Source organism: Bombus vancouverensis, chromosome 14 (genome assembly GCF_051014615.1).
Source record: "Bombus vancouverensis nearcticus chromosome 14, iyBomVanc1_principal, whole genome shotgun sequence".
In the NCBI taxonomy this organism is placed as follows: Eukaryota; Metazoa; Arthropoda; class Insecta; order Hymenoptera; family Apidae; genus Bombus; species Bombus vancouverensis.
This window is the reverse complement of record NC_134924.1, coordinates 8350110-8370098: the sequence shown is the minus strand read 5'-3', so window position 1 is coordinate 8370098 and position 19989 is coordinate 8350110. Positions and strand designations below refer to the sequence as shown.

At 45.2% G+C, this 19989-nt stretch overlaps 1 protein-coding gene across 1 annotated transcript in view; it reads left to right on the top strand.

Moving 5' to 3' along the window:
- Window positions 1–19989, top strand: part of LOC117154464 (nephrin) — a 99730-nt gene that overhangs the window by 7620 nt on the left and 72121 nt on the right. Inside the window, exon 3 of the mRNA XM_033329483.2 lies at window positions 10711–10843. Within this exon, the coding sequence (XP_033185374.1) occupies window positions 10711–10843 (133 nt within the window). The remainder of the gene's footprint in view (window positions 1–10710; window positions 10844–19989) is intronic.

Below are 19989 nucleotides of genomic sequence, written 5' to 3'. Positions count from 1 at the left end.
ATATTTTTATGTATATCTTCGGACACGTCTCTCAAGTATCCTTGTAAAGATGTGCGTTAATTTAGCAAATTTTGACGTCGCGGCAGAAGACGTTGCAGATTCGAATTTGCTGGTCTAGGTTTTTAGAAGAAACGAGCGATATATCAGTTGGCGAGATTTTAAACCATTATGGAGTGTGTTCGGCGAACTACGTACTCATTTCGGATATAAGCTGCTTTCAGCCACGAGCGCCTCTTCTTGCTAGCGCGGAGGCAGCGTATCGCGAGACTCAGCTGGTTACACGAAACAACGATCAAGCCGCTCTAACGAGTGTTTAAACTAAGCTTGTTAACCATCGCGAACGAACAAGAAGCGTCCAAGTGAAACGAACGCGCGTACTACAGCCGTCGAAGCTTTACCCCCTCCAAAACCAGCTGTCATCCCTTCGAGTTTCTTTTACATCCGCGTTCGGTGCAAGTTCTTCGAACTTAACGCGCTACCAGAGGAAAACCTAAATTGAACGGGAGGTACTACTTTCGTTCGCGAACCGGATATTAACATGATATTCGAAACAGCCGCCCGTAACCCACTTAATCGAACGAAATTTGTCACTCGCTAAATTTTAATTTGTCCTCGTTAATTATCCTGTTGGCCATGTTAAAGGCAGCAAGTCGATAAGGGAGAACTGTCCCAAGAGCCGATATTTCGCTACAGCATGCTAAGCTTCTCTGCGACACGAACCTCGAAATGAACGTGAAATAATAATTACCTAATTACGTACTACTCACAGGGGTGTATTAAGAGGATTCCGCATTCTCACGGTACATGTAATCCCCGATGAAATTTACACGCGCCCTATCCACAGTATCGGACCGATGAGAACGACTTTCCGATCCTGCTTCGTTCGAACAATTCGCTCTTCCTCTTCTTCCCCTCTCCTCCGCCCTCTCTCACTCTCTCTCTCTCTCTCTTTCCTTCTTTCTTTCTTACCGAACCGACAAAAGATTTGTACAAAAATTATACTGAATTTTTTACGCGTGCGAACGTTGTATCACAACCTATTCGTATGTCGAACAATATGGTCGTATCCTCTTATAACTAAAATCAAGCACTTAAGCCAGGATCGATGTACACCACTGACCCGGTTTCCCAGAAAATGTGTTGCACCGTAGCTAGATGAATTCGGCAAGATCGTTTCGTATGAAAAAGATCAATTTCCGTTTCTGCAAATCGTTCGCGTGCCTTTCGTTTCTACGACAGCCTCGACGAAAGACGTTCAAAAGTTCGTTTCTCTTATTCCTTTCCTCTTTCTTTCTCCTTCTTCTTGTATTAATGCAAGCGTAACACGTGTGCGATTGGATGTTGGAGCAATGCCGGCGATGCAAGATCTTTCGATCGTAATCAAACGAAAACATGTATGCGCCACACATTTAGCTGTATCGATTTTCCTTGTATTGTTACCTCTAAGGGACATACATTGCTGAGTTTAATAATGTTTCATTAAAGGTTCCAAAGGAAGGATGATATTAAAACCTGCGCGCTATTAGAATTTCGGATTTAACCGCGACGCTGTGGCCGCGTTCTTTCTCTGGCTAATATTTTTCCCTTATTTTCAGAACAATTGCGTTTAAACGTAACGACCAATTTTTAAAACTGCAACGGAAATCTAACTATAATCAAAAGCCCACGAGCGAAATTTCGGTTTTATATATTGCGCGCGTGTTTTAAAAAGTAATTGTTTTTACCATTTGGAGGAAAAATTTGAACTTTAATTTCCATTGTACGTACTCTCTTCGAAGAACGATAATCACGCGGCGTATCTTTACGATTTCAAACAGGAAATTACGCGCAGCTGTATGGTTACGTTTTGTATAGGAACCGCACATCTGCGGTTGATATCACAAAATCCTTTGGTCAATGAAAAGCCGTTATTAAATAATGATTGTAATCATCAGCCACTAATATTACGCGAACATGCGTAAATAGAGTAAATATGTGCATAGCTGTCGGTCGCTCGATACGGTATCGAAATTATAATTCTAGTGTTTGTAGCGCAATAGACGTGGTGATTCTTTCTCTTTCGAAAACTGGTCAATTCATCGCAGAGGAGATTTCGTTTCATTTCGTTTCATTTCGTTTCGTTTTATACTTTCTTGGTAACGTCGACCAACTTTACCATAGAACCAGCTGGAAACGTGGTTTGTAAGTTACGGCGCGCAAGTTACGCGTAACCAAAATGCGAATTCGAGAGTAATGACGACGCAGTTGATCAAAGGAAGTAAACTAGTTAGTAATTAATCAAGTTGCACTCGTGAGCGAACCAAATATTCTAGGAGATTGGTTTTCTGCCGTCAGTTTTCGCATCCTGTATCTCGAATTTTCCAAATCGTGTTATCCTTACGTCCCTTATACTCCGTGCGTATGGTGTTCGTTAGCGCGGCCCAGTCAAAGCGTTCCTGACTTTGCGTATTGATAAAACTCGAAGCTTTTATTCGATATTTTTGGCGAAACGAGGTATCGTAATTTCTTTCGTTAACGTAGATTATCTTGGCATAGACGTTGCGCGAAATTTCCATAAACGCGCCATAATAACGAGAACACTGCCGTATTTCTACCGAAAGGCAAAACCGACCCGACTTAAAGTAAAACTTGTTACGCTATTGAAAACTTCGTTTTCCTTACGCTTCTCACTTTCTATATACTACGTCGAATACCAGTCATTTGCATCAACTGCGAATTCGCTGAAACGCGTATACCGACAGTTTTGCTCACGTTATCGTCCAAAATTCAAACAGCTTTCCAACTCTTGTTCTGTCACACGCTCTAATTGCTAATTTCGTTTTAAACGCTGTTATTCCAAACATACATAGCGGATTAACGCGTCCTATTTTTCCCATATCCACGCAACTTTTCATCCAAACGTACGTCCGTTTCGAATATTTCCAATTAACCTATGTTTCACGATAATTACGTTTCTTTCTACGTATCGTCAATTCGTTCGTTCACGCAACCGAATCTATCCATTCGCGTTCTCCGTTTGTTCCCTATAACGTTTGAAAGTACGTACTTTACGGCAACGTACTTAGGCTATGCCAACCCTCGTACCGAGGAACATGGGTCGTTGAATGAATTTTAAGCGGGCATTTATCCAATTTAGAATAATTAAAGCAAAAAGATCGAAAGCGGAATTTAACCTCGAGAAGGAAGGCTGGATGAGACGTAGGAGCTCGTAGCCGCGTTATAATATTATGTAGTTAACGTTTTCGCAAAGAAGCGCGCTTATCAGCCGTAAAACAAGACGCTTACAAAGTGGACCAGTTGAAAATGGTAGAAGAGAAAAGTGACGTAGGTTGACCGATGAATTCCCTCGAGGCGGTTGAAATTTTAATTAATCGGGAGTACAAGGAGCAAGACATTTTTCTAAATTTATCTTTGCTTCTTCTTTTATTCAACCAATTTCTTCGCGATTCTCCAGAATCAACACGATACTGGTAGCGTCGCGCCGATCTTAAAACGCGCCGCGATCGCACAACGCTTTGATTACGTTTATCCGACGTCTTTGCCGAAATTCGTTGCGCTTACGTCTCTTAATCGTAGATTAAATATCTTTGGTATTAGCGAATTTCTAGGAAACTCGTAAAAACACTCGTTCTCTCTTCTCCCCCTCCTCTTTTATCTCGCATCGTTCCTTCTGCACCGGTCCTTTAAAAACGACATCGTCCATCGATAATCGATCTCAATTACGACGAGTCTGATGCTCGGAGAATCGAATCGGGCATCGAGAACGGTGAAGCAGCGTCGTCCGCTCCAAGGTATACCGGTTAACGACGTGGATGTCGACGTCGGGTCCGATAATCCGCAGTCAATTAGCACGGTAACCGATTTCCAACCACGATCACCGCGCCACTCCTCTGTACGCATCGAGACGCACGGTTTTCCATCCTCTGAACGCAAAATCCGCATTCTGCTCTGCTTCTGCAGCTACACTGACCGGACACACCGACCACCGGATCCCCTACGACGTCCTCTTCGTCGATCCACGAATCCTGCTGAATACAGCATCGATGTTTACCCCGGCGGCTAAATCGTCTAGCTACTAGCATATACGGCAAATGCATCGGATGGATGCCACTTCCGATAAGGGTTCGATGCACCCTGCCTACAACGGTTACGACCTTTGCTCTAACGACAACGTCTAGCTCCGTCCACGGATATCTCGCCTCGATTACCACCGGAACCAGCATCCCTTCGTTCCACGATTCCCGTGAAACCTTCGAATTAGTGGCTTTTTCAATAGCTCGGTCTCAATTGCTTTCTTCTCCTGCCAAGAATACGTACGTCGCGTATTTTTCGTTCGAAGAGAAACGTCCAGTACAAACAACAAGCACGAAACGATCGGATAGAAGCTTTGACAGTCGGCTACTACGCTTACAGCGTTATGTGCATCAGTGTTAATGAAAATCTGCTTATTACATCGATACTTTTTCGTTAACGCCATGAATACGCTCGGTCAATTACATTTTCGAACCAACTAATCATACTGTACGGATGAATAATTACAATCGCGTTGTGTTTAATCACCGTCCTGTGATTTACGTTCGTTTCGGGTGAAACGAGGACAGGAATCTGAATCCAGACCGAATATATCGGGGAAAAAAGAAGATATTTGAAAACCGAGCATCGGTCTCGCTGTTGGCCAAATTTTCATTCGCGTAACAGAGTTTCTGGCGCATGGATAATGTGCGTACGCAATAACCCTTACCAACGATCTGTGCTATCGTAACCCTATGAATTATTCTAACGGTATTCCGATATCGTTCGATACCGTACGTTATTATATTCTGTAATAAACAAGAACGTAACACCGACGGGAAAGTAGTTAAATCGCAACCACGGACGTTATCTCGTAGCCTTAGAAACGTAGAAGAATAAATTGAAGGTAAGACGAGGAAGTATCGTCGTCGAGTTGCAGTAGTAACGGGTCGAGACAGGCCAGACACCGTAAATCGCGGTAAGAGGTTTCTGGAGGGAAAAAAGTCGTGGCACGAGAGTTCCATTCCGATATGATTTTAAGACGAACCGCGTCTCTCGAGAAAGAACAAAAACGGGGCAGTTCGGATACCTAGAAAGGGAGCCGAGGATACGGAAACGGAGAAAGGAGAAAAGAGCGGAGGTCAATGGAAGAAAGATGAAAGAAAGAACGAAAGAAGAGATAGAGCGCTTTCGATTTCAAACTGAATAATGCACTCGGTGCCGTGATCTTTGCCATTTTCGCGAATACAATTTCTCTGTTGGAAACGGGACGGCGGGCTTCTTGGGGAAGTCTTCGTTCCTACGTCAATTACATCGATTCCTTTCTGTTTGTTCTTTATAACCAATCTCGGAAATGTACACGCCTTTTTCTCTTTGCTCGAGTCACGGTTACTAAAAGAAAAAAGTGGAACGAGTCGACTGGGAGGCGACGCGGCGAAAAAATGAAACGGAACGGAGAGAAACGATGACGAGTCGATAACAAAGCAAAGACGAACTTCCATTTTAATAGCACTTAAGTTTGCGTGGAGATCGCAGCAAATCTCAAAGGTGGTGACAAAGAGCGACATCGCGTGACCGGATATCTCGTTTAGTTCCACAGGTCGCGGGTTGCGTTTAGAGCCGTAGGAAATCACGAAACCGTAAGTGGCTTTCGTTATTCTTTATCCTGTAAACCAGCCAGTTAGTAAACAGCGAACTGGGCGGGAACATTCGAACGGCAAGCAGCTCTGGCGAGCGGCCAACATCTCGTTTGTCGATGGATTTGACGTTCGCTCGTGAGACATTTCTCATCGAGGCTGTCGTCGCGCCAACGTACAAGCATAGTTTTTTCTTTTTTTATTCGCGGACAAATCAAGATTAAGCAGGAAAGCGATAGATTTATCGATGCGGTTCGATCACAATTACTCGATTCTTTGTCAAATGTGTACGTAACGTGCGTTCGTAAATCACGAGCGATTAAAACGAAAGCGAAATTGATCCGTGCCCGAAAAAAGAATACGAGCACTTTCCACTATAAACAACGTTATAAAATTAAGCCGCGTATACTCCAAGCATGTAACGTTTACAGGACCATGTCGTAAACTTGAATGTAAACAGCGAGTTTGTGTACACGCAACGCTTTACGGGTGCACTTTGTGCAGATTTCGATCCGTGTAAAATCAACGTCCCTCTAGCGTATGTAGCAAATTGAAGTCGCGTAACGCGGTTAAAAGGTGAGCACGTGGTAACATTAGCCGCATACGATTGTTTGCGAATTACTCGGCCGTCGGCTTCGTTCTCCGTTCCACGAGAACACGCCACTATCCACAATGATCACCATCCGCCATTGTCCTCGTAATTCTCCTGCTGTTTGACGCGTTTCCAAAGTATCAAAGCGATGGGGCTTCAAGACTATTCTCTTTCCTGAAACGAAAATTTCGGATTTTCAACCTGCTCCCGTTTCCTCCAACGCGCCACGTAAATCACGTACCCGCATTTTTCGCTAAACGAACCATCGAGTCGTGTGAAAGGTCGTTGTTATCTCGATACCGTACACCTACGCTTAGAACCAGATGCGTCAGAAAAAAGACAAAGGACCTCCTAACTTTGCGACCGATCAAAAACCCATACCCGCTTCGCCGTTACTTTCGACTACCTTTTCCGAAGATGCTGCGCGAAAAGAAGATCTCGTCATTTTCAGCGATACGTTTCTCACTATTATTTAACGCTACTTACATTTGGCTTAAACGGGATCGCAACAGGCTGTCCCATTTACCATCCGAGCGTGAAAATATGCTGTGCGTTCTGGTACATTTTATAGCTGGCGAAATGCTTCAACGCTCGAGCGAAGATTCGTCGCGCATAATACCTGCTCATGGTTAAAATGGTACAAAAGAATTGCGTAAGCTTTTTCGCTGGCAAAGCAGGTCGATTTTCCGGAAAGAATCCAAACAAATACTCATTTTCCACGGTAATTATTATATAACCAAGCTAACGTTGTTCGAAATTCCACGATACAATACAAGATATTTTGCTCGCAAAGTAATATTTTTCTTTTTTACCCGAGTTTGTTCAAAGGGAAAGTTTATCTTCGACTCTTGAGCGTTCACCGTGTTTGTCGAGTATCGATGTTTTAATTTCCTTCTCCGCTAACGTTGACTCGTACCACTCGGTTCGTTCTTTCGTTCTTCGCGATTCGAATCATGGTCGATTACCTTTTACTACTTTTCTTTCAAAAGGTTCCGCATCCCTCATTAAGAAGGACCCGCTGCTTTAGAACTATCGAACGGTATTCGCCACTGCTAGCCGTCCATAGTCCTACATACTCTTTATACGAATGTTTGTTGAACCGATTCATCGTTTACGGCGCTAGGGTTTCCTTGTAGCCATCTTTCAAAACTTTCACTTCCCCTCGACCGTTCCATTTTCCTTTCCTGCGGAATAAAGGCTCATAATGTATGGCGAGCCAGCTGCACCGAAACCTTTACGACCCGTTTTCCGCCAGCCCGGTATTCCATCTCGGCGACCGGACATAAAGAAGCAGAAAGATATTCTGCTTGGCCTATTCTTTTTGGCCAACCTCGCTGCTGAGTAGAAGGTATTTGCTAAATACGGAATTTCGCCTTGGAAACGATTTCTCGTTTATATCTCAGCCTTCTTTTCCTTTGCCATCCAAATTACTTCCGGCCGAAAGGATCGACTGTCGTCGTTCTCCCGCGCAAAAAGCATTACATTGCCGCGCAGCCGCATGCCGCCTCTTCTGCTCGCACCTTGACGACACTCTTCTACCGACAAAAAAAGCCAAAATTCGCGCGATATCGCCTCGTCTCAGCCATAGAACTTCTGGCTCGTACTTTCGGAGGAAGCGATATTTTCCGTGGTCGTTCATGGAATAGAAAATAAAACGGTTTCTAATCCGACTAACGCAAATTGACCGAAACACGACTTTAGTTACGCTAAATTGCCGTGAAACTGAAAGGAAGGAAATCGCGTAGCAAAAATTTACTGAATACAGGACAGATTGGGTACCGAGGGGAGGAAAGGGTGGACGAAGTGAACGGAGAGGGGAACAGGTTGCCTCAAAATTCTGGTCCGAGTTTAGCGTCGCAGTAATTATACTCATCAACAGAAGTGTCACAAGCAGACTCGCTTTATTATATGACCGCTTGACAGTGCCGCGCGACATCATTGTTTTCTAAAGAATTTAAATTAAATTCCGAGTCGGCAAAAGTCCCAGTACACAATACGACATTGCTTTACCTAATAGTTTTCGATCTACATTAATTAGTTCTCGTTATGCTGGCCAGCAACGAACACGAAACAGACAGAAATTCCTAATTAATCAGCCTCTCCATTATTGCATACTTTAAATTGATGAGTCCGTTTAACAAATATAATCGAACGAAATATACATATGATACATACATATGTACGTACGCTATGCATGCAATGGACGCGCGTTTCATCGATAAGCGAGAGTTAGAAGGTCCCATATAAAGGCATTCGCGATATAGTCCACGTTACTCGCAAACGATCGACCCTCGATCGTACGCGCGTTTAAACGGTTAACGATCTATGAAACAATTTCGACGACATTTTCCAATTTTCAGAGCGTACATTTTTCTAACGTAATTGATTGATCAAAGAGCTAATGCCGTGGTGCTTCTTTCCCGATTACAGCGGATAAAACGAACTTCGACATTACCGCGTAACGATTTGCGGAAGCACGTACTTACTAGCAGAAAGTCGTTGTAATGCGGACGTAAATGCAATACGTGTTTCCGCGCCAAACGCATAGAGAGTCGGAACGTCCTCCCGTCGCGCGATACGACGACGAGTACCAAGGCGACATCGACTTAAATGAATTTCACCGACAAACTCCACGGTGATGTCGTCATTTTCTCGCGAAACTCATTTTACGCGACCGCAAGAGAATACTCCCGCGGAATTCGTATCGCATCGGAAGATTTCAACGACTCGGCTCCATTTCGTTCGTATCTTTTGTTCCATGATCGCGTTCGTTCCGATGCGATCAAGAAGATACACGAATGTTACGTGATTCCGATGAAAGAATAGCAGCGGCATGATGCATTTCGATAAATAACACGGCAACGAGGATTCCTTGTGAGGCAGGATTTACTTAGGAGGCCGATCATATTCGATTGGCAACTAGGTGATTGTCATTAGCACCTAATGACAAAATTCGCAATCACTTAGTTGCCAACCCAACAGATATTGGCGAGTCATCGACGTTAACTTACGATTCGCATTTGAGCGATTAATGCGCGTGGATAATTACGAGCTTAGAGAGGAAGAACGCACGGAAACCTGACGCGTTTCAGTCGAAGGTAAACCTTCTCGAGAAGCTCGGGAAGCTCGAAAAGCTCAAAAAGCTCGGGAAGCTCGAAAAACTCGAAAAGCCCGAAAAGCTCGAAAAACTCGAAACGCTTGAAAAGCTCGGGAAGCTCGAAAAGCCGTTCAAAAACCGAATACGGAAGGATTATTCATGAACCTTGACGGCAACGACGGCGGGACCAAGTTACTCGATAAAAATCTGCATTATTACCGGAAGTGCTCGTCGTCGGTACGAACGAGGGACGGAACAGTGAGTGTCGTGAACCGTACTTAAGTACCCACTTTGCGTCGATCCACCGACAACCGATTTGCTTTACCCGGGACCAACGTTTATTTATTGCTCGCGTACTTTTCGTCCATCGAAATAGGTATATACCTGTACGTTCTGTGTCTTGTGTATATCAACGTACGCTGTACCCACATGTACGGCTATCGTATCGCCATATATTAACGCACTTATATTTAACGCACGTCCGACATTTATACCCCTTTTGTTTCATCTCTTTTTCTCGGGTCAGTTCGGTGGCTTATTTACATCTGCACAGGCTGAAAATGTTTTCGCTCGCAAAGAAACGAACATTTCAGTATCGGATTTGGTTTGCTTACGGAGCAAACGTTGCGATCTCGTTCACCCGTTCGCGTACGAAATATTTCACGATTTAAAAAATAATTTATTTCACACGCGATTTTTCGCCGTCGGTTTAACGCCAAAAGAGATTTAATGAATCGTACGTGCACGTGCAATTTCTAGCCGAGTGTTAAAGTATATTTCATGAGTCGCGAGAAACATAACGTTAGCCGTCTCGAATATGGTAAAGACCGAATACGTGAAACCGATAAATTATTTCCACCCTATTAACGTAACCGTCGATACTTTCCATTCCGTAGTAATGGATCACGGAGAATTTTCCTTTTTCGTGGAAAATATCCATAACTTCAAGCTCGCCATAATTCTTAATTTCGAAGGTGCTCGAGGCTCGTTCCCGGCGGTCCCGATAAAAGGTTTTTAAACGAAACGTCGATACGTTTCGTTTCGCGAACAAAAAGAAAAAAAAAGAGAAAGCTAACCAGAATTAATTACGAGTTTCCTCGCATAAAAGCATTATTACTGAAACTTTCGTTCGCGCGAGTCGTTTCTGTTCTGGTCCCAACTTCGAATCATTTCTCTTACTCCTTTCGCCATCTCCGTGCACTCTCCGCTAACGTTCTCTACCGCATCCGTGTTTTCGCATTCACATCTATCTCTTTCTGAAGTAATCGCGTCCTTTTTGAATTCGCGCTGTAATTAATAATTGTTCGTTGAAGTCGTTCGAAACTCGAACGCGCGACGGAAAGGTTTCAACGCGTTGTCACTGTGTGTTACAGTACCCATGGAGTCGATACAGGGAGTGGCTGGGCAGAAAGCAACTTTGCCCTGTAATATACAACCCCGTGAGCCCAACGACGCCGTCTCTATGGTACTGTGGTTTAAAGAGGACAGCGGCGAGCCTCTCTACAGGTAAGCCATCATTGTTATTTACGAGAGATATCGTTCAAATCTCCGCGCCCCTCTGTTTGCAATATTTTCAGTAATACTATCGTTGCTATGCCACTTCGTGATCGCGATGCTCCGTAGAAAATTGTTTCTCGCTCGGATCGCGAATCCGATACATATTCCGATGGTAGAACTCAAGGCATCGTTGAAAAATTTTCTTCTCCCGACGTGGTTTAAGCTTTTTGATAGAAAGATAGATTTTTGCCGATTACGTGAAACAACGCGGATTCGCCGCAATTTCCATGATCGCGAAGTCGCCTAGCCGGGGATTTCCCAGCGATCCGGCACGCGCAAGACCAAAACGAAACTGGGATTTCGTTAAGCCACGAATCACCTTTGTCTTCCATTCTTTATATGCTAGTACCATCGGCCACCGATTCCATCCTCGTAAATATCGTCTTTATGGAGAGTCCCATAAAACGAGGATAACAGGTATACCTCTTTGGTAACGAGTGCCGGAAGATGCGCCATCGCTTTCCAGGATCGCGCACACGTTCGAGCCCGCATTTTCCACGCTTCCATCTCTGCGTAATTTAATGCGTACTTGTTTCTTTTCTACACGGTTTTTTCCTGGAAATCCGTTTCGATGATATTCCGCGTGCGGAAGTCAGAATTTCGATAAAACCGGAGGAAAAAGGTTTCTTTGTTTGTTTAGCGCTATTACGAAATTCTAGGTGGAATTGCGGTCGCTTGACCGGCAAAACGGTAATTTCCAACTGAAACGTAGCGCGATCGAGCACTAAACAATATCTGACGACTCAGAACAGAGGCGCGAACGACGTTCCTTCGGAACGACCAGCAACGTAATACGTACTAGCTTTCCGGCTTGGCATTATCGCGTCTCATAAAAAGTCTTATTTCACAGCGAGAAGAATACATAAAGCCGGCAGAAACTGCTTTTTATTCTCCCTGCGAACCGTTCAACCGCTCCGTTCGTATACTTGCTACTCGTACCGCTACTCGTACGCGTGATAAAAACTTTCGAAATGTCTTTCTCCGAAGCTGAAGCCGGCGCTGATATTCGACAGTCAAGAGAGCGAAATTCAATATTAATATTTAATTTCTGTCGCGGGTGGCAACGATGAACAGGAAATTTCAAGAAATACGAGCGGAATAAATTTGGCGCAGGATGAGACACGGTTTGTGGATGCCATGCCATGCACTACAGACGGAATCGAAATGAAATTCATACGAATTCGTATTCGGTTTACGAGGATATGAGTACGTCGCAAGAAATTCCTATAGAGACGATTTACGAGACACGCACGCTCCATTCCGATAGAGCATCGCTAATTAGTTTGAGAGAGATAGAATTTCCGATCGTTTTGTTCCCAGACTTTGCGATACTTCGCGAGAAAGGAAGGATCAATGATATACGCTCCTTTCCGAGGCTCGAGGAGGCAATAACGTTGCACGGCTTGCTTCCTCCGGCGGATAGTACGAGTTTCAAGATGGCTGTCGATCAATCTCCTTGTTATCCATGCATTGGTACAGCTGTGTGTACATGCATAAATGGAGTTATACAGGATACGCGAGTACCATCGGAGCTACGAATAGCACCGTCTGCGCGATATACACTCGCATCAAGGCTTGTCACTAATTAATGTGTTCCACCCTCGTGAGGTAAATGAACGTCGCTTATGAAATGCAAATTCAAACGAACAGCTTAATTAGAAAGTATCCGAATTATTACGGCATTATTTCCAAGCTGGCAACCTCGACGCCGTTTGAAAACGGGCGGAGATTGAAACGTTGCGAGTCGTTAGTCTTTGCTCTTCCGCGGTCGTTAGATCGCGCAAGATTAAGTCATTCCGGCGTTCTCATAATTTTTGTGACGAGATATATCGCGTTCTAGTCGGACGCGCGTCTTTTCGTGCTGGACAGAAGTAACGATAAAGCGAAAAGCCGTGGTCGTTATAGCAACAACTTTTTAAGATTTTTACGTCCAGCAGGAAACGAGTTATTCCGAGCAGCAACGTCAACCACCTGCCCAGCTGATAACGGATAATACCGCGCTTATTAAACACGTGCCAGGATTAAAAAGAGGCTACTTTCGCATTCAGAAACGTAATGCTTTTCTCCCAGCTGTGGACTTCTACGGTGCAAAAATATACCGGTATAATCAGAGAAAAAGTTAATTGCCGGAGCACTGTTCGAAACACGGACCGAGCCGCGCGAATCATCAAACTCGGAACGTGTGCACGTCTAGCGCGAGTGTAAGAGCGATACGCGTGCGAGAAGAGCCGGCTGCGAGCGGCGACGCGGCGACGCGTCGACGAAACGCTAGTGGAACTCGAGAAACTCGAGGAACCCTCGTCCGAAGATCAAACGTCATAACCAGTGTAATCGTACACTCGCCGTCAGACGCATCGGCTAACGAGAGTGCGCCACTTGGCATTTCCGTTTAACCGTGTAGGATCGTTGACACGGACACAAACGCATGGTCTGATGCGATCCCTTAAACGCGCACGACGTGATATTACGCTGCCGTCGCTATTAAACTGCCTTCCATCCTTCACCTTCTCCTCCTCGTTCACGTTTCTCGTTCAACGTTCGCTTACCCACCGGCTTACTCGTTTTCCTTTCCATTTGTCTTCCTTACCGTGCTCGCTCGACCTCCTTCGTCTCACCGATCGCCCCCGTTCCTTTCTACCAATCACCGTCGCGTGAACCTTCTTCTTTCGTTAAGCCATGCGAAACTTTTCGCTGACATTCCTGTTGTCCCTAAACAGTTTTCCGTAATCGCAACCTGACCGTTCTAATTCTAATTCGGCCGAATTCTCGTCCGATCGAGAACCAGGTAACGATTCAGCGATGGACCTCGTTCGATGGCGCGAAAGCAGTCTTCGACTTAACAATCGATGAATATCGCCGTCTACACCGTTGCGATCGCTTAATCGATCGTATTCGTACATGCACAAACACGAGACAACGCGAAACAGAGCAAGGATCATCAAACTCACATACAAACTTTAATTACTTCTCACGATGAATTGCCGGATTGTGCGGCAAACTTTGCAAGTACGGACGCACACCTGCGAACGGTTTTCGGCCTCTACCCGTCCGACGGAAGTACCGATCGTGCTGACGTCAGGTGCTGCTCCGTCGAGTATCGTTACGCGCTTGGTTCAACCGCAACCTCTTCGCCCTTCCAACCTCGACCGTCCGATTACGTATTTCCCAGCAAACTAACACTCTCCCTATCACGTATCGTGCTTCTTCCATCCGTCATTTCGGCTTGGTCGTCGTACTTTTGCGTTATTCCGTCCTAAGATTAGTAGAGAAACACGATCGTTTATACAGAACGGTAATGTCGAAACGAACGGATAAACGCGTCGAACGGAATTTCGCGTCGGAAATAGAAAAACTCGGCAGACGCGTAACCACGAGATGACGTTTAGCCAGACGAGACGTCACAACGCAACGCGTTGAAACGTTCTCGATCGAGAAGTCGATTGACCTGTTTTCGTGCTGGCATTGTGGTCGACTTACGTGTACGACGTTACGCGTGTCGTGACAGGTCGGATGCACGTTTCACCGGCTCGAATTATCGCACCATTGTCCATGCTGTGTTACACAACACACACCGTTGCTGCGGACTTCTCGTACGTGGAATGCGACGAACGAGCCGGCAAACCGTACCATCCGTTATTACGGCCTATTGTTACGGACTGTCCGCTTCGCGATTAACACTTATCACGCCGTTCACTGGCGTTTAACTAAAAACGCCAATGTCCCATGTTCCCTATTTTTCCCCGTTTCTCTCAAACACTGCCGCCCTTTTTCCCTTTCGAAGAAAGAACAGTTCACGAAGCTGTTTCTCGTCTATGAAACGTCGACTAGCGGACGGACAGCTCCATTCAAACGATACCTTAAATCGTTCCCCGATTTTTCGACGCTCCGCGTATCAGACGCTACATCGGCCTATCGAATATCGATCGTAATCGGTCCGTCGATAGAATATTTCGAGTTCCGTGAAATCGCTGCCCATTTCGTCGGATCGTCTGACTATATCCGTACGATGACCACTGTCGGACACAATGATCGAGTAATCACCGCGGCCTAACCGCATACCGTTCCTCGACTACTACGTCTAGCCTCTGGCTGACGAAACCAGTAGTAGCCTATTCGATGTAGCGATATTATCCGTTATCTTCTATCGGGAAACCATCCTCGTCCTGGATCACGATACGAAGAATAATTTTCGAATATAATAGGATTAATATCTGTTTGAAGGGGCGTCGATGAAGACAGCGATCGCGGAGCGATCTACCAGACTTTTGGCTGGACGCAACCGCGTATGAATCAGATAGGATCGAGCTACAGAGTTATCCGCGCCACCTAACCGCAGTCGAACATCGAGTGCGACCGAAACGATGGAGATTTAATGATAACTCGAAAGGATATCACCGCTGCACCGAAATTGCCGCTGATGATCACCGCCGTGGCAACTGATACATAAATGGTGAAATGATCCGATCATGGATCAACGACCTCGTTTATATTTTGCACCCAGGATATCACGCACAGTGTCGCTTTTATCTTGCGTACGCGTTCGTATCTAGATTTCCTGGCCCCGATAAACGATATCGTTGTACATACATATCTACTATGTTTGATGTCGGTACCGATAAACCTCGTCTCTTGCTGCGGTCATTGACAATCGCTAATTCACTACGATCTAATAAACGCGAATTCGACTTTTCCTGATAAATATCTCACGGTCACGAATCGGTCACCTCGTCAGCCTCTTGAAAAACGATCGTTCCAATTCTACAACGAATCAACGGATAAAAGAGTGAGTGCGCTTCGTTTTGCGTACGAGAGTATCGCCTTTTTTGAAATTTCTTTTTTGCGATTGTAACTCGCACACAGACTGGCCATGCGCATCTCGATCCAAAGCGTGCATACCTCGGGTTTACTATCGGTAATGTTGCATATATATGTATACGTACGAGAGCGATATAAATAGCTGGCACCGCTTCAAACGCGTTGTTCCACGATCCAACAATTTCATCGCTACCGCTTTAACTCGTACGAGCCGATTGCCGAGAATAAGAGAAAAAAGTAAACGGTAGTCTGGTGCAAATCGCGAATATCGAGGAAACCGTGCGCGTCCTATCATCCAGTCGCCTGCAATACGCTGCTCTTCGTCGGAGCTAAGCTCGAGATGATCACGTGCTCTTCAACCATGACCATTCTTCTTGCTGAGTATTTTCGCGCATTGTTACGCACTGCCAAAAATTCTGTAATTAACGTAACGCCTTCTTTTAATTTCATTTCCCTCGCGTCATCGCTGCTGTTCCGTGTACGTCCGATAACGATCCAATTTCCTACGATGACTCGGAAGGGCTGACTTTCGAGAGTGCGCCGTCGTGTTATTCCTCCACTTTTCTCCGCCACCGGTCATTTACGATTTTTCTTTCTTCCTCTCTCTCCCTCTCTCTCTCTCTCTCTCTCTCCCTCCTTGCCTGTCTTATCAAATTCGAATTAGTTCTTCCTACGATGCTGCTTTTCATCCGTCGCGCAAGACCCTGACAGGAATTAGCGATACGTGCCGATCGATTTTCTGCGATTCCGACCATCGAAGGAAAAATCGAGAAGTAAAAAATACTTTTCGTGTGAAGTTAATTACTCGGTTTTACGAGTAATTATGGATAAGCAACACGATGATTACGTGTTTGCCACTGATCGCAAAGGGAAAAAGTTTGTTCAGCAAAATGGATTTTTGCCCTACGACCCGTTTCATTCTACCAGTTAATTAATTAGCGTATGATGGAACTTCCTTTCCATCTTTTACCTAGCCTCCGCTCTGCGATCCAACCTCTTCATTTCCCCCTATCTCTCTCATTCACGCTCTGTCCCCTTATGTTTCGCCGAGCAGAAACTCGTCTCTCGGTAACTCATTAATTTGACGCTACTTTGCAGCGAGAGATTCATTCGAGGTTTCTCGCCTTTTCGAGATTTTAACGGAACCGCGATATCTTGCGTCTCAAAAATCGGTCGTCGAGCTTTCCAGCGACTACCTCGCAACCATTTCGGCTGCCGCTACTTTCTTCGAATGTTCTCGTCGATGATTATCGATCGTAACGGTATCACAGGAACGCTCCTAAAGATACGCGTATATACTTATACATATCTACGTAGAACTGATCACTTTTTTTTTCAGTTTCGAATAGCATTCGTCCGTCTACTTTCGAGAACCGCAGAATTATAGCAGACCCTCTTCTTTTATTTAAAACTGTTAAGGATAAAATCAACTCCGCGTCTCTTTCGCTATAAATAAACCTGTATGCACCGCACATACGTATTGGTAAGAGATGGACGTCGTTGCCGTCGACCACCTAAACACGGGATGGTTTCCGGGATCCGTTAAGTAGAATTACTAAATTAGCAAATCGATACGTTGGAAATATCGGCTATTCTCCGGACGCTTATCCACTCTTAAAATGAAGCTGTACAATATCCTCTTATGTGATATATTCCTTAATAATATCTTTCTTCTTTCTATTTCTTTCTTCTACTTTTCTTATCGTAGACATTTACTATTGTATTCTTTTATATACTTATTATTGGGTTCGATCCGTATATAATAATAATAAAGACGACGACGACGATGACAATGATAATAACGATTCTTGGCTCACGTATGGTCTCTGGTTTCAATTTTATGTTAAACATCTTAAAACCTTACAAGCCCCTTTTGCTCGTTAAAAGGAGAGCAAGATCGAAGTATAAGAATGGAAGGATCGTAACGGGGTTAAGACGTGATTAAACACGCTGGAAGCTGTGTCGACTGGATATCGAGCGCGATCGAGGATCGATCGATGTTTCGGTTTGAGAAAATGCGATCGCGCGATCCAAGTAAGGCGAAACAAGGGAAACAGCAAGGTACGAGGTAGCCAAGCCATCAACGCCAATTGCTATTCGTCGAGCTAGTCCGTTGGGGAAGAAGAGAAGCGAAAAACCGAACAAAAACCGCGTCGGTGGTGTGGACAACGAAGCCTTTTATCTGCTTACGCTTTATTTGCATTCGCGCGAACACGAAGGATCCGTCGCAGTATGTGAGCTCACGTTTGGCTACATGGGCACGTATCCGTAAACGGGGAACCGGGCGATAAATGTAAAAATGTCGCAACCGCGTCACAGGATGTTCCTTTTGTTTTTGTCATCCATTTATGCATGAAGGCAGCCCCTGCTTAATCCACCCAGCTCTAGCTCTACTCGTTCAAACTGCGTCGTCGCTATACGTATGCATCGGTTCCTTTCATCGGTTCTGTAGGGCTGTTCTTCCTCCTCCCTCTACCCTTCCTCTCTACTACCCATTTTCCATGGCGTTCTCCGTCTTTCAACTTGTCACGAAATCGAGCGTGTTCGACGCTGATTTTCGCGCCTTGCACGCGCGATAGCGGCGAAACGAACCGCGAAATCCTGTCAAAATATGACATTTCCCCCTTCCTCCGCTCCAACCGCACTCGCACCGCGGAGATATAAATCGACCGGATCACCGCAACCATTTTTCTTCCCACTGGATAGCACGCCGCGTATATGAATAAGAAACCTCGAAACCTTGCTAAATTGTCTGCGATCGGTCCATCGCGTTCTCGATGCTTCCGCGAAACAGGACAATGCTCGTCATACATCTCACACTCCGTCATCAATTCTGATACAATAATCCTGCCAGTCACGCTTGCATTTCTCGACGTCGTAAATACGGTACGCGATTATCTACTACAGCCATTGTCGTCTCGATAAAAATTCGATTCCGTTGTTTTCGTTCGATGGCGCGTTACGATCGGTTCGTGTACAGGGTCATCGCGCCCAAGTACGTTCCGCGACGCAGCGAAGCACTCGCTCTTCCTTAATGCAAAGATAAACGAAAAAACGATGAATCTGGACAATCGAACTTTACGAGAGGTATATGGCGTATGTACGTATATCTATATCGGAGTGGAGTATGGGTTCACGCATCCGGGAGACATTTAATGTACCCGAGAGAAACGAAGAGAGGTTTCCCATGGTGAATGTCGTCGACCATCGTGTAATCGGATATTATATTCACCGATCGGATTGATATCTCTGTCCTATTATGCCGCGGCATGAATTCCATTTTGAAGAATGCCAGGCTGCGGTTTCACAGTGATATTTGAATAAAGACTGGGTAGAAGAGAGAGCGTAGGTGAGTGAAATCGGGCATCGACGCAAAGTGGCAGCTGGGAACGATACGGATTGATACCGCTATCGTCGCGCTGTACCGAGCGAGAATCGACGATTTCGGATACGGAAACCGACATCGAACCGGTAACCAGTCGCGCGCGAATCAAGAACACCAGTCAATGAGAGTAGCGCAACCTCGATTTCCATGCATATCGGGATTTTACATTCGCGTGGAAATGTTCTCAACTGCAGTTCACACGTTCCGGTCCGTTAATTAAGAATCTTTCCAAAAGCGCTTTAATCAAGAGATTCGTTTAATTTCGTGAAAAGTTACTGTTCGCCTTTTGTGAGCAGAAACGCCTTACTACGACGTTAACATACTCACGAGTTTCTGTACTATTTTCCGTACAAAACGAGCATTTTTACGCGGTACGCGTTCCTTTAAATTTCCAGCCGGCAAAGTTGCCCGTGAAAGTAGGAGTCGAACGGATTTGCAGAGTAGCGCTTGCGAAAATTACTCGTGATCATGCTTAATCCGGACTGTTATTCGAAATTCACTCGAATCACGGTTAAAGCTGCTCGCTTAAATTCATGAGAGGAACTTTGGCTGTCGTGGGACAACGATTCCGGCTTACGTCTAATCCCAATTAAAAATCATTTTATCACTGTTCCGCTTGTCGGCCGGTCGAACGATCTGCTTCCAGGGGACGAAACTTAGTAACTCGGGCAAATTATATTTTCCGGTCGAGCGAAAACGGAAGAAAAGGAGAAAGGTGTCGGCCTAGAGGAAGAGTGGACCGGGTGCGGAAACGGGTACGAGGACAGGAACGAGAGGGACGGTGGAACGAAGAGAAAGAAATGTGCTGCCGCAGTGGCGACGCCGCGCCGTCTGCAATTACAATGCCTTAATTTTATGCGCGAAGTTAAGCTCCTTTTAAGAGTCCCGGGAGTGG